Here is a 13074-nt window from a genome sequence, read left to right as displayed (position 1 = left end):
CTCTCTGGGACAGGAGCGCGCGCCGTCGCATTGTTGTTGGCCGGGGTGTGCGTGCTGCCGCACCAAGAGACGTCAGTTTGAGTGTGAGATGAGTGCTTAAAGCACGCAACAGTCCGTGGTGATCCAACGGGCTATTTAATGTAGTGTGGAATATGTTGATCGGTTTATTTTAGACTACCCTTCACTAAATCGAAAGGTTGCTTGTTTTGTTATTCTACGATGGGTAAATCCTGACACTCAATTTGTAGACTAATTTCTCTGTGCTGTTAATATTGTGTGTCCGAACGCCTCAGCTGCTACTTGTGTTAGACAAAAAGAATAGGCCTATTACTGGGCACACTCATGTTATAACTAATGCAGTGACAACTTATTATTTGAGTCATTCCACCAATCCGGTACGATTTGAGTCCCTCAGATCTTTTTAAGTGTATTTTATCTATGAGATCAATTAAATCTTTCTTAAAAAGCTTTTTACATCAATTGAAGTCCCCCCTTTAATAAGATGTAAAACATTACATACATTTTATCCTTATTTCAGTAATTATCTGGTTTTCTTTAGTTGAAACTATCTATTTTTTCATGTCCCCCACAGCCTTCAATGAAAATCTACTTGGGCTATGACAAGTAAAACTTGAAAAATTTCAATAAATGTTGCCATACACATAAACCTCTATATGTGCTTTTTTACAGGAAGTGATTTTATTCTAAATAAATTCATGATTATTAATTAAAATCACAATATTGACTTCCGTCCCTCGGTAACCCTCAACCCCGTTACACAAGTCATTCTCCCACCCATAAAAAAATAATGGACTGTTCCATATGTTAAATGTAACATTAGAAGACATGTTAGAGGCCTTTTGAACAACAACAGCAGAAAGAGGCAAGTTGCCATCACCTTTAACAGCTATATTTCAGTCATTTAAATGTTGATATTGTAGTCGTCAAGCTTAACAACTCAACCCCGTTACATGAAATAAAGATAGAAAACAATAACTTGTGAAAATTATATTTGTAATTTTGAATACATTTATGATTTCTTTTCTCATGCATGCCATGTGTGCTTTCCTGTTATTCACACATGCAGAGCAGCAGCCATAATGAGCAAAAAATCACAACCCCGTTACTTTTTTGACAGTTGAAAGTAATTAGAGTCCAAAATAAACTCTGATCTGTTTATGTCCCCTTCAACCCCGTTACAATTTTCAACCCCGTTACCCTAATTTCAACCCCGTCGCACCTGCATTTATGGTATTTATTCCTTATGAACTGTTTGTTGAACTATGTCTGAAATATTTAGGGCAATCATCAGAATATTGATTTTAGTTAAAAATATGAAGTAAAACCACATTTGGATCACACTTTGATCAAAAATGGTGTGATTGCTGTCACAAAAGGTACCCATTTCATACTTGAGTATTGCTGAAAAGTGACATTTTGTGTAATTTCTATATTTGCAAATATTGCATTAGTTTTGGGGACATCTGAATAGTACAAAAATGTAGATTTTATAAAGAATACATTTTATAAACATATTCAGACAGGTGTCACAGTGTCCATAACAGGGTTGAAAAAAATTGGTGCCAATAAAATACAATAATGGCCAATAATTAAAGGTCTTTGATGCCTAAGATGGGAAAATATCTGTTTCTGAGGGTTAAATATGTCCTTGATGTTGTGGGATGTTCAGAAAAGTAATACATTTTGGTCAAAAATCCAAAAATGTCGAAGTCCAAATCGTACCGGATTCATGGAATGACTCATTTACTATATAGGGCCTACCTTTTTGGAGGGAATTTTCCTTCTACCCTAATTCCTAGGCAGTTTATACAGTTGATTCACATTTGACCCATCTAAAATGTTTTCATATGCTGTATATTTCAATTACAATTACCAAAGACTACATTATTTAACTGTAACCTGCTTAGAACACAAAAAACTGCACAGGATATGGTATACTACACTTAACATGACAAACAGAAACAAACACATAACTGCTGAGACTGGAATTGAACGAGTTGCTTAGAATAATTTGGTAACAAGATTCCTACATATTTCATTTGTTGAACAGTTTTTTTTTATTGGTATCATATTTTTGGCAAAAGTTGTGGCCTAAATGCAACGAGATTGCATTACAAAATACTGATATGATTTCATTTGAGAGTCTCTCTCTATATAATTAAAAAGGAAAAACATTGTTAGGACATTTCACCAAATGAGTCCATTGTTGCTATTTTGTTTGTTGCGCCATTTTTACAATTCAGGCCTTTTCACATAGGTTTTACCTAAAACTGAAAGCTTTTATCCCATCATCTATAGGATATCAACGTGCAATCTCTCAGCAGCAATAAAGAAGCTAGGCCTGTCTGTGTAAGGATTATGTCTTAAGCCCAGTGTGGATTCATTTCCATGACGGTTGCATGCCACAAAAGTCTGTTGGGGGAGGCTTTCACTGACTCGGGTATGCATTAAATAGCATCACTACATGTGTGTGTGTGTGTTTGTGTGTGTGTGTGTGTGATCTGGATGTTAACATGCGTGCTCAGCCCTATCTGCGTGCAGCACAGTGGGGAGGGGTGATGGCGGGTGCTGAGGTCACAGTGTCTTCAGGGGATCTCATGACGGTGAAGGAAGAGGAGGGGGAGTCCAGTGGCAGCAACCATAAGACTCAAGTCATCCTGCACCTACAGCCCATCCTGCAAGGGTAACACACCTTTTCACCATTAAAGGACCAATAGATGTGTTGCTTTTTCAGTTTGACTGTATCAGTGTAAAGACAGATTTTCTGCATGGTAATGTGCTTTGAACACTTTTTCTTGTGCTTCTTGCTAATATAAAGCTACTCTTATGACAACATTCTACAACATTGCTGTTCACATATAGTTTGATTCAGACTAAGGTCAAAGATTCCAACAGTAATCTGAATTTGAAAAAAGAAAATCACTGGAATTTAAAAAAATTCTGTTTAATGTGAGAATCTGTCGCCCTCTTCAGGGTAAACAATGACTTTGCGGATACTGGTGCTACTACAGTCCTGGCCATAGAGACGCGTCACGGTAAGTCACAAATAGACATTTCCTTTCACTGCTGACATTAGACCACTCAGACAAAAAGGCATTTAAAAAAATCAATTAACGTGGTCAATTCTGATTAATCTCTTACAAGCCACTTCAAGCTGCAATGATATTTGACATATTTTAGGAGAAACCAGCAGGGTGTTAGGACCGTGATCCGGGGAGGGAAACTGGCTGGCATGGGGGTCCAGGGAGAGAGCAACGGGGCAAGTCCAGGAGGCTGAGTGGGAGCAGGCTAGAGCAGGCAGGCAGGAGGGGTCCAGGGGGTAGTGCTGGTGGGCGAGGGCTGGAGCTGGTGGCTGGAGTCAGGCCGGGAGAACTGTGGCAGAGAAAACAGGAGTTAGCCAGGAAAAAGTGCAAAAAAGCAGAGCTGCAAACAGGTGAGCTAGAGAGAGAACTGACTGTGTGGAAACAGAAGCTACAATTTGGCAGTGTCTGGAAGGTAGGCCCGGGTATATGAATAGCAGTTGATGATGATTGATGGCAGCTGTGAATGCTGGTAATTGACTCCAGCACACCTGGCTCCAACCCTACAATTAGACCAGCACAAGGACAAGGGTAAAAGGGAAAACACAACACAAGGCCAAGAGGCCCAAGCGGGATCATGACACCTTACATGATTCCTATGCTCATTAGCCCTATGAGGAGACATCTTGTGAATACAGCATACTTAATTATACTTTAGTTGATTGATTGACTATTGCTTTTGAGTGTATGATGGAGTTCCACACAGATGCTGTAAGTTGTTCTGATTTTGGGGGTTGTTATGTTTAGAAGACAGTAGCGCAGAGGGAGAGGAGGTCGAGTATGGCTACCCCATCACCTGTGGAGACAGCAAAGCGGTTTTACTTTTCAAGAAGTTTGTGTGCCCTGGAATCAACGTCCGATGTGTCAAAGTAAGTTGATGATTTCAATAATCAAATGATGGTCTATTATTTAATTATTTGAAATATAGAAATACATAGAAAAACTTTCCTCCCTCAACCAGACATGATTATCTTTACATCTGGTCTGCCATATCTGTAGTATTCTTCTCTCCACGTACTTATAATAGCTGTCATTGTGTTTTCTCTTACAGTTCAATGAGCAGCTCATCAGTCCAAAGCAGTTTGTGCATCTTGCAGGGAAAGCCACTCTGAAGGACTGGAAAAGAGCCATCAGACTGGGAGGAGTAATGCTCAGGTAGGCTTGTGAAAATGAAGGCAATAAATTAATGCATGGTAACTGTAAAACTGAATGACCTTGAAGTACAGTTCCTATAGCTCAAAGCAAGCCTTTGGTCCAGTAAAAAGTAGGAAGATTTTTCTTAAAAGTAATTTTCTTTTTAAATTTGGTATGTTATTATCTTATCTCAGATATTCCAAATTTCACAACTGAAAAGCCCCAAAAAATGCATCACGTCACTTTAATGTCACAACGTGACCATTTCAGATTATGCCATGCTGATCTGCGTGACGTCAGTGCGAGAGGCATCTGTAAAAGATTTGAAAAAAATAGATGCTATCAATTATTTTGGGTTTCAAATTACATCTTCAAAAATAAAAAAGGATATAATCCTTATCCCCATGTCTTGGCATTTTTAAGACTTTTGAAAGATTAATTTAAGATATTTTAATATAAATGAAGTCCTTATTTTTAGACTTAGTTCAATGCATTCTAAGACTTCTAAGGACCTGTATAGAACCCTGTTAAAGGGAGTCCTTCACATTACTTTGTTGCGTAGGGGTTAACTTGTTAGACTTTAAACACCTCACGCCTTTGCCGTGTTTGCACTTGAATTGGAACAGCAACTGTTCCAATTCGATGGGCAATATCTGCTCTTTTCATCTTTATTCTATAGGTCAGCTCAATGGGCAATGTGTCACACTAACTTCTGGGAAGCTATCGGGGATTGTTCAAATGAAATCCATACTAGTTTACACACCCCTGAGCAGCTGTGTCAAAACTATTTTCTTGGATAAGCTGTAGTGTTCCTTTCAACCTGTTTTCCTTCTCCCAACACAGGAAAATGATGGACTCCGGCCAGATAGATTTCTACCAGCATGACACAGTGTGCAGCAACACCTGCCGCAGCACTAAATTTGATGTGCTGATCAACAGCACGCGGCTTCCTCCAGGGAACACAGTGCAGCCCAGCCCGCTGTGTGTGGCTCTCAACCCTCTTGGAGGACAGATGCCTCCCCTGACAGGTAGATTTTAGCTGGCATTTACAGTTGGAGCTTTTTTCACTCCCACATATGCTTTTTGGATGCTGTTTTACATGTTATCATTGAGATGGTGCAGACCAAAACTTTTGAAGCAACAACAAAAAAACAAGAATACTTATTTTTGACACATGCTGTCAGAGCTCAAGGATAAAAAAGAATAAGCTAATTGACATAGCTTTAACTTTTAACAATACACCAGTTTCCTTACTGAGCAACTGCTGATGTTTGACAATTACCTTGTCAGTCCGCCTACTTTACGTCCAATAGTAATATGCAATTTTTGTGCACTCTATTTACAGTATATTCCTTGTTGTGGTAATTTCAGGACAGGTTGTACATGATGCAACAGAGCTAGAGGAGCCCCTGGAGGAGAAGTTAGGCGTAACAGCTGAGTGGAGCCTTGGTCAAGCCCGGCCTGTAAATCCCACAACAGCCAATGGACATGCTGCAAACAGAAAGACGGCTGACACACCTGGTAAATATATAGGAAAGGATATCAGAGGGGTATACTACAAAGCAAACTCAACAGAGCCCGGCTCTCTTTTTTTGATCTGGTTCAACATAACACATACCCTCGCTCAGAGCTAACAGGTATCACGAAGGCAGTTATCAACCTCTTATGTTGAACGAGGGTTTCAGCTTCAGGCTCTGTGCGCGTCCCCATAAGAGGGGGCGTTTGGCCGTCATTTGACTCTGCTTCCGCACAGACTGGACTGATCTTGTGCCGCTAACTTTACACAAACGGACTGATTGCGAGCAGCTGACTTCGCTGACTTCACAAGAGTTTGTCAGTCTGAATTATCACAGAACAGCAGAGAGCCGAAAAAAACTCATACTGCAAATAAGGAGAGAGTAGAATGTTGTCAGAAAATTGGGCTACTGAATTGATTAATTTATTTTACAGATCGTTCTCGCAGTGAGAACGATCTGTAAAATAAATGACATTAAATGACATTATAAAGCAATTAAAGGTTGAACTCGGATTTAAACAGTACACCATTTAGCCTAGTTGATAATCCTACACTTAAGAATCTGATTTAAATCTGACACTGTCCCCTAATGAATAGCATAGCCTATGTGGAAAATCACGTTAGTTTTGGGCCACATCAAAATTAATACAATTTTGATTTTGATTTAGGCTAATAGCCCTTTATTTGCATCTTATAAATACCATTAAAATAAATAGCCTAGATACAAAACCTGTAGGCTAGTCTGTATTTTCCGGACAAATATGAATCTACTGCGAGAAGCTTAACCTGCGAGTCTGCAGCGATGTCCGAACTGTGACAGCTGTCACCTGTCACGTCACAACTGTAATCGCTACTGATGAAAAGAAAGAAGCCCACAGTGAAATAATGTTGCAACCTGTGATTTTATAGAACGCTTCATTAAGAGCCAGTGTGTGTAGATCGCCAGGTAAAATCATTTGAGGTGAGAGCATGGCGCTGCATACATAGGTCTAGGCTATTTTACATTTTCTGCATCAATAACTATGCATGTGGCAAAAAGCTGCAGCGCGATGTTACAGTTCACTCTAATGTAAGCCTTATGTCACGGCTTCGTTTCGTTCATTAACTTACTGATCAATAAGTTTACTGATTTAACTAGTTTACTCAGTGAGAAGTATCGCTCAGACAATATAGTCAGGTCCACGCCTCTGTGGGATTTCAAAATGTGTAGTTTCCATAAAGGGCAGCGCTCTAAGAGCCGAATTTAAACTCAAACTCTGGAACAAAAACTGGTCTGGGCAGGTTAGCCGTGCAGCCTCTGTTACCACGGTGATCTAGCCAGGTAGAAAGAGAGCCACCTTTCGTGATACTGAAAACTCTGGCTTTAGACCGCTTTAGACTCAACAGACATCGCTCAGCCCTTAATCTCGCTTCGTAGTATACCCCTCTGGGTGCTTGTTTAACAGCCTGGACAAGATCTGCAAGATTGGGTATGGAGGAAAAGACTTGGTTGGGTGACCGGAATTTGTTTTTGAATATTTCAGCTTAAGAGAGGAAACTACTTACCTACAGTGCTCTACTGTGAATATTATTGGAGACGTCACATGGGTATATATTCTATTTAAAAAGCCTTTTAATCCAGTAATCTGTCAATTGACTTTCAAGTGATATCATTGACGCAGCATTTACTTCTGGCCTCTCACCTGGGAAAGGGCAATGTTCTGGAGGTCAATTCGGAAAAGTTCAAGAGATACCGTTTTATAAATTGTAGGAGACAAAAGGTTCAGTCCAATGACCTTCAATCTTTTAGAAGCCAAGCATACGTAAACCCATTCATTTCCCCGTGTACACGATAATGTTGAATGACAACAAATACTGTAGAAATGCAACATTTAGACTTTAACAAAACATGAATAACACATGAAAAAAAAAATGAAAAACTGTGACAACTTTGAATATTACCATATGTCTACCTGGGGTCCCTCAGTCCCTTGTGACGCCTCTTGCAGCCACTGCTGCTTGACACTTCTGATACATCGAGCCAATGAATTTCTGAATCTGCAGTTGTCGGGATGTTTTGCCATTCCTGCCGACTGGCCTTAAAAAGTTGCTGACCACTCGCAGGCGGAAAGTCAAGTCCCCTTTATAAGGCCATCGACTTCATCTGGCATTTCTGACTGTGGCTTTCTCTTGCATAGACTTAAACTGTGATTTAAAGGCTTTTTAAAGGTGACCTGATTAGGCGTCGTTCCAGCTGGAATCGCTGTCGGTAAAATGGCCTTGAGTAATCTTTAGTAGGAATGGCAAATGGCAGTGCCTTGCTGCACACGCGATATTTGCTTAAAACAAATGGACATCTCTCAGTAAACGTTCTCGGGCTATAACTACGCTCCTATATCGAATGTGTGTCTTTTCCATAAGTGTACATTCCTGACACGGAGAAATATTTGAATTTAGCGTCAGATAGCTGTAAATGGGATTTGGAGTGTTTGTCCGTGGGCATATTGCATTCATCTCGAGAGACTTTAAGCAAATGTGAAAAAAAAAATAAGTGGACGCATTTCTTGCAAGACAAGATATCGAGCACCTCTGACATGTCACCACTCTTATATACTCAACTTGTATTTTGCTCAGGTTCGCACGGATCCCAAGTGATTTTTCAGTCCCCCTCCAATCTTGCCATGTCCTCCCTTACTCTCTTCACAGATCGAGCTCCTCTTTTATAACCCATTTTCCATCTCTTCCCCCCTACCTTTATCAACCATTTAACATCCTGTCTCCAAGTGCTGCACCTCTCCCATTCCCTCTATCTCATTATATCTTCTTTTCATTGTTTCTCCAACCCTGGCACTTCTTCATACGTATGTGTCCCTCCTCAATCTATTACCCACTTTTAATCCTTAAACTCTCCTTCTCACACCTCACCCATACATTTCGCTGCCTGCCTCCGTACCCCATCTCTTCTAACCTACAATTCTTTGCTTTGCTTTGGCTTTTCCCTTCCTCCCATTGAGTCCAATCTCCTTTGCTATCTTTCTCTGATTCGCTCAACAGTTCACATAGGAATGTGAAAATAGTTTTTTTTAAATCACCTTCTGCGATCTCTTATTTCTCTGTGGCATTTTGTCATTGGTATATTCAAATACAAAGACACAGACACACAGACACACAGACACACACACACACACACACACACACACACACACACACACACACACACACACACACACACACACACACACACACACACACACACACTTATCTGCTTTTCTTTATGTTTTTTAGACACCCATCGCCATTGTCTTACCCCTGTCCTTTGTTTTGTTCTCTGCCTCTAACATTCCACATACAGAGAGAATGTTCCTCACATATCATAATAAATATCCCCTAAAATTGACCTTATCCAGATGGAGTATTGAGCCTGTGGAAGGGTGTGGCAGACGCGGGGCTGATGGGGGAGGTCCTGTCCAGTCTCCAGACTGAATTATTAGCCACTCTTAAAGGAGTGGAGGGTCGCAGTGAGAATGCCAACCTGCAAGAGACAGGTGAGTTCCCATTGTGGGACCCATATCCACTGGACTGGAAAAAGAATTGATTTAATTTTACTCAAATGTCAGTCAAGTTAAAAGTTGTAAATCAAAATGTTCAAACAATGTTCAATAAAGGCTGCAACCAGCTAAATCTCATGTGAGAAGGAAAATAATGGGTATTGATTTTCTTTTTTTTTCCGAAAGTGATTTCAGTTTTACAAGCTAAACTTTTGGTTTTGTTTTGTTTTGTTTTGTCAGATGCGGTCATACTTAATTCCCTGTGTAAGATGTTTGGGCTTTTGGACTCAGTGAAGCAAGCTCTGGACCTGAAGCGCAGCCAGGATGAAGAGAGCAAAATCCATAACAATGATTATGGTGAGAGGCAAAATACAGTGCAGATAGTAATATCCCAAGTGGATGGAATCAACTAATATCCTTTTTATTCTACCTCACCCCTCCCCCTTTAGTGTTGGATGAGATTTTGGAGGAGCGAATGAAGCAGAGTCGTGACAAAAGCAACACATACGGGACTAAATCGCGGAAACGCCTACGGCTGCAGCGTCACAACCCGTCAAACAGACAAACCCATAACTTGCTGTCCCCCGTCAAAACAAGCTCAGTGATCCAGCCTCTTTCTGTTTCCGGCTTGTGTGCTGATTCTTATGGTCAGCTCACCATCAACCCTCGGCTCTTTACCCATTTCTCTGACGCGCATGACCACGCCGTAGCTGACAGTAAGGACAGGGACGGCCATAGGAGTGCCAATCTGGCTGAGCTCAGTGAGACTGGCAACCAGGACAAGCTACACAGGCTGGGACCGGTGAGCACGGACAGAAAGGACACCTCAGGGATCGACAAAGAGTCTTTTGGGCAGAGGACTTTTATGTTTTTTCAAGAAGACCATAGACTTAGAGGTCAGGAGGCAGAGAGGACAGAGGGATCGCATGACATTGAAAAGGTGGTCATAGGAAGAAAGGCACCAAAGAAACATAAAACTAAGTGAGGGAGAGCCCAAAAGGGATACTGGACTGATTGAGGGAATGTGCCTGAGACCTGAAGACTGAAAGGGGGAAAAGATAATAAAATACAGTGCTACTGTTTGTTTTTATTGTAAGCACAACAATTTTTGAAAAATTGATCAGTGGTTTGAGTAATTTTCTTAGCAAAAATGCAGGAAAATTCACTGGTCACAGCTTCTCAAATGTAAATTTCTGCTTGTTTTCTTAGTCTTATCTTTGAGCTTTGGACTGTTGTTCGAAATGAGATTGCAATATTTAGCAACATAAGGCATTTTTGGACCAAGTTTTAGGAACTTTTTGAGAGGAACTGTCTACTAGGGAGTTCCTGTGGGGACTTTTAATGTTTTTTTCTGTTGGAAGCACACTGCCAACAGGAACCCCCCGATACGTCATAAGCTGGCTGTTAGTACGTCACATTTCAACGACTTACAAAGTAACTTTCGAGAAACATGTGAGAACAACAATGAGATGGAGTACACTGTTATCAGAGCTGAATGTTTGATATGTAGTGGTTAATTTCGGACTACTTTTCTGTGTTTTCTGCCATATTACGACTTCTTGTTTCTGTTTTGTGTCGCAGTGTTTACATATACATTTTTTTTTTTTAAATGGCGGTGGCCGTCGCTGGATCCTGATTTCGACCAATCAACGTACAACTACGTCACTATAATTCATCTCCTGCTGAAAAAGTACCTACTCTGGAGTTGGTGCTAAAAGAGTTCCTCAAAACTTAATTCTAAGAAATATACAGTCCATAGGGCTTATAAAAGTTCCCGGTTCCTGCGGTGCGGATGCAATAAAGTGGGAGGTTTTTGAAACTAAGTTCCTAGAATTATGAAATGGTTTCTGCGGTCTGAAAACGCCTATATAGACATTGCCTGATATTCTGTAGTCTAGATGTGATTAATTGAGAATACAATCAACAGTTTAATTGATTATGAAAATAACAAATTAGTTGCTCAGATGTCTGTAAATATTATATTTGGTTCTATTTATGATTTTTCGTAATTACATTTTCCCTTGCTCTGAAAGAGTTTGCAACTTTTTCAGGTATTTCTGATTCTATTTGTCCTGATACTTTTATAATTAATTTCTAATACTATTTGTAATTTAAATGATGTATTTTGTGAATTACACAATGTGTGTTGTATTTTAAATACAGTTATTTTGTGAAATATATCTCACTCAGGCTCGTATTTAGGCCCACATTATAATGCCTAAGACCTACCTGACATCTATGCACCAGAAACTCACTGTCTGAACAATAGATTATTCTTCATTTTTGACAATGAAAACTTTATATGTATTTTTTATATATATAAATAGTGGTGCTGTTGACGTATTGTTGCTTTAATGCAGGATACTGTTTGTGTGCTACATATACATAATCTTGTAAATTTACTTCACCCTTTCTCTTCATCATAGGAAAAATGTAAAGGAGATGAAATATGTTATGCACATCATGTTATGATGACAAGGACAGTGATGGTCCAAAATGACCTTGTAAGATAATGAACACATTCGAAATGAAAATGTTTTATGTCTGATATTTTAACAGAAGCAGTGCTTAAGGAGAATTATAATGCTGTAGGATCACTGACATTCCGGCAGTACAGATAGGAGAGTGCTGATGCAGGACGCAGATATTAGACATACAGACTTTTGAAAATGTTTCTTTATATATTGTAATGGGTCACCTTGTTCATTCATTTCCTAATTTTTCTTACAGTCAGGTTCAGCTAACCTCTGATGTGAATACCTGTTACTTAATCATAAGGACAAAAGTTAATGGGTAATCCCACAGTAAATCACAGAGGAAAAACTGCTTCTCTTTGGGTTGACCTTAAGAACGTGTCAGACAATGATCACTAGAGTCAGACAATCATTTTCTATTTGACAGTCGATTGAAGTTTTACCTCACGGTTAACAGTGAAGAAGCAGTTTCCTGTGATTTGCTGTTAATTTCCTTTTATAGCACCACACTGCATGCCAAGGCTGTATGATAGACAGTGATAGTTTCATAGCCAGCCTTTGACAACCTCCTTCAAAACTGTATTGGCATGTTATTATAAATTCATGCGCAGTGCTGCCTGTGCGGATGTATTTGTTTGTGAGGGGTCGTGAGTGGCAGCTGATAAAATCCGTGATGAAATGACTTTCATCCTAGCAGCTGTCAGCATTGCTACTGATGCCTGTCCTGTCTGTGGATTTAAACAACATTTTGCAACATCCTGTTAGGTTTACTGCATATTAAACTATTATGCAGTGGAACAAATTCAGGCGAATGCACTGGTTTAAATAAATTGCTACTCTGTGCCTTAAGTATCAAGTATGGTTGGCATATATCAAACAGGTGTAATTACAGGTGTTAGCTTGACATACGCTGTGCTCCTCTGGTTCAAATTAAGTAATTTGCTGAACGATCCATCGTTCATCTGTCATTGAGGGCTAACAACATTAGAGACTGAGATACGCACTCATTTTGGAAGCCTGTTGGACTCCTGTAATTCAATCCACAGCTTTAATGTTCACACACAACAACAAAATGAATGATGAATAGCCTGCACACTGGCACCTTTATTCAATTGGGATTCCCAAAGTAACAGCTAAATGTGTCAGAGCAGCCATGTTTTAACACCGGCACGTCTCATGCAGAGGACTGTCACTGCAGCATCAGCACTTGTGCAAGGTGTTTAATTTGAAACGTGATTCCTGGAGCCTGTGTAATGCTGTAATGATATACGAGAGGACACCTTGCAGCATGTGACAAGTGTCCAACAGCTCATGATCAAATA

At 39.9% G+C, this 13074-nt stretch overlaps 1 protein-coding gene across 1 annotated transcript; it reads left to right on the top strand.

Annotated features, from left to right (window-relative positions):
- Window positions 1-2564: 2564 nt before the first annotated feature.
- LOC307259600 (glucocorticoid modulatory element-binding protein 1-like) lies at window positions 2565-10263 on the top strand (the record flags this gene model as incomplete). The annotated part of the gene is made up of 9 exons (XM_080039542.1): window positions 2565-2704; window positions 2995-3056; window positions 3849-3970; window positions 4153-4256; window positions 5079-5263; window positions 5607-5756; window positions 9138-9275; window positions 9519-9635; window positions 9728-10263. The coding sequence occupies exons 1-9, from the start codon at window positions 2580-2582 to the stop codon at window positions 10261-10263; spliced, it is 1539 nt and encodes a 512-aa protein (XP_079895668.1). The 5' UTR covers window positions 2565-2579.
- Window positions 10264-13074: the final 2811 nt, after the last annotated feature.

The sequence above is a fragment of the Ammodytes marinus genome, assembly GCF_949987685.1.
Source record: "Ammodytes marinus genome assembly, chromosome: 13".
Classification (NCBI taxonomy): domain Eukaryota; kingdom Metazoa; phylum Chordata; class Actinopteri; order Uranoscopiformes; family Ammodytidae; genus Ammodytes; species Ammodytes marinus.
The sequence above is the reverse complement of the archived record's forward strand: the minus strand, read 5'-3'. Positions and strand labels throughout refer to the sequence as shown.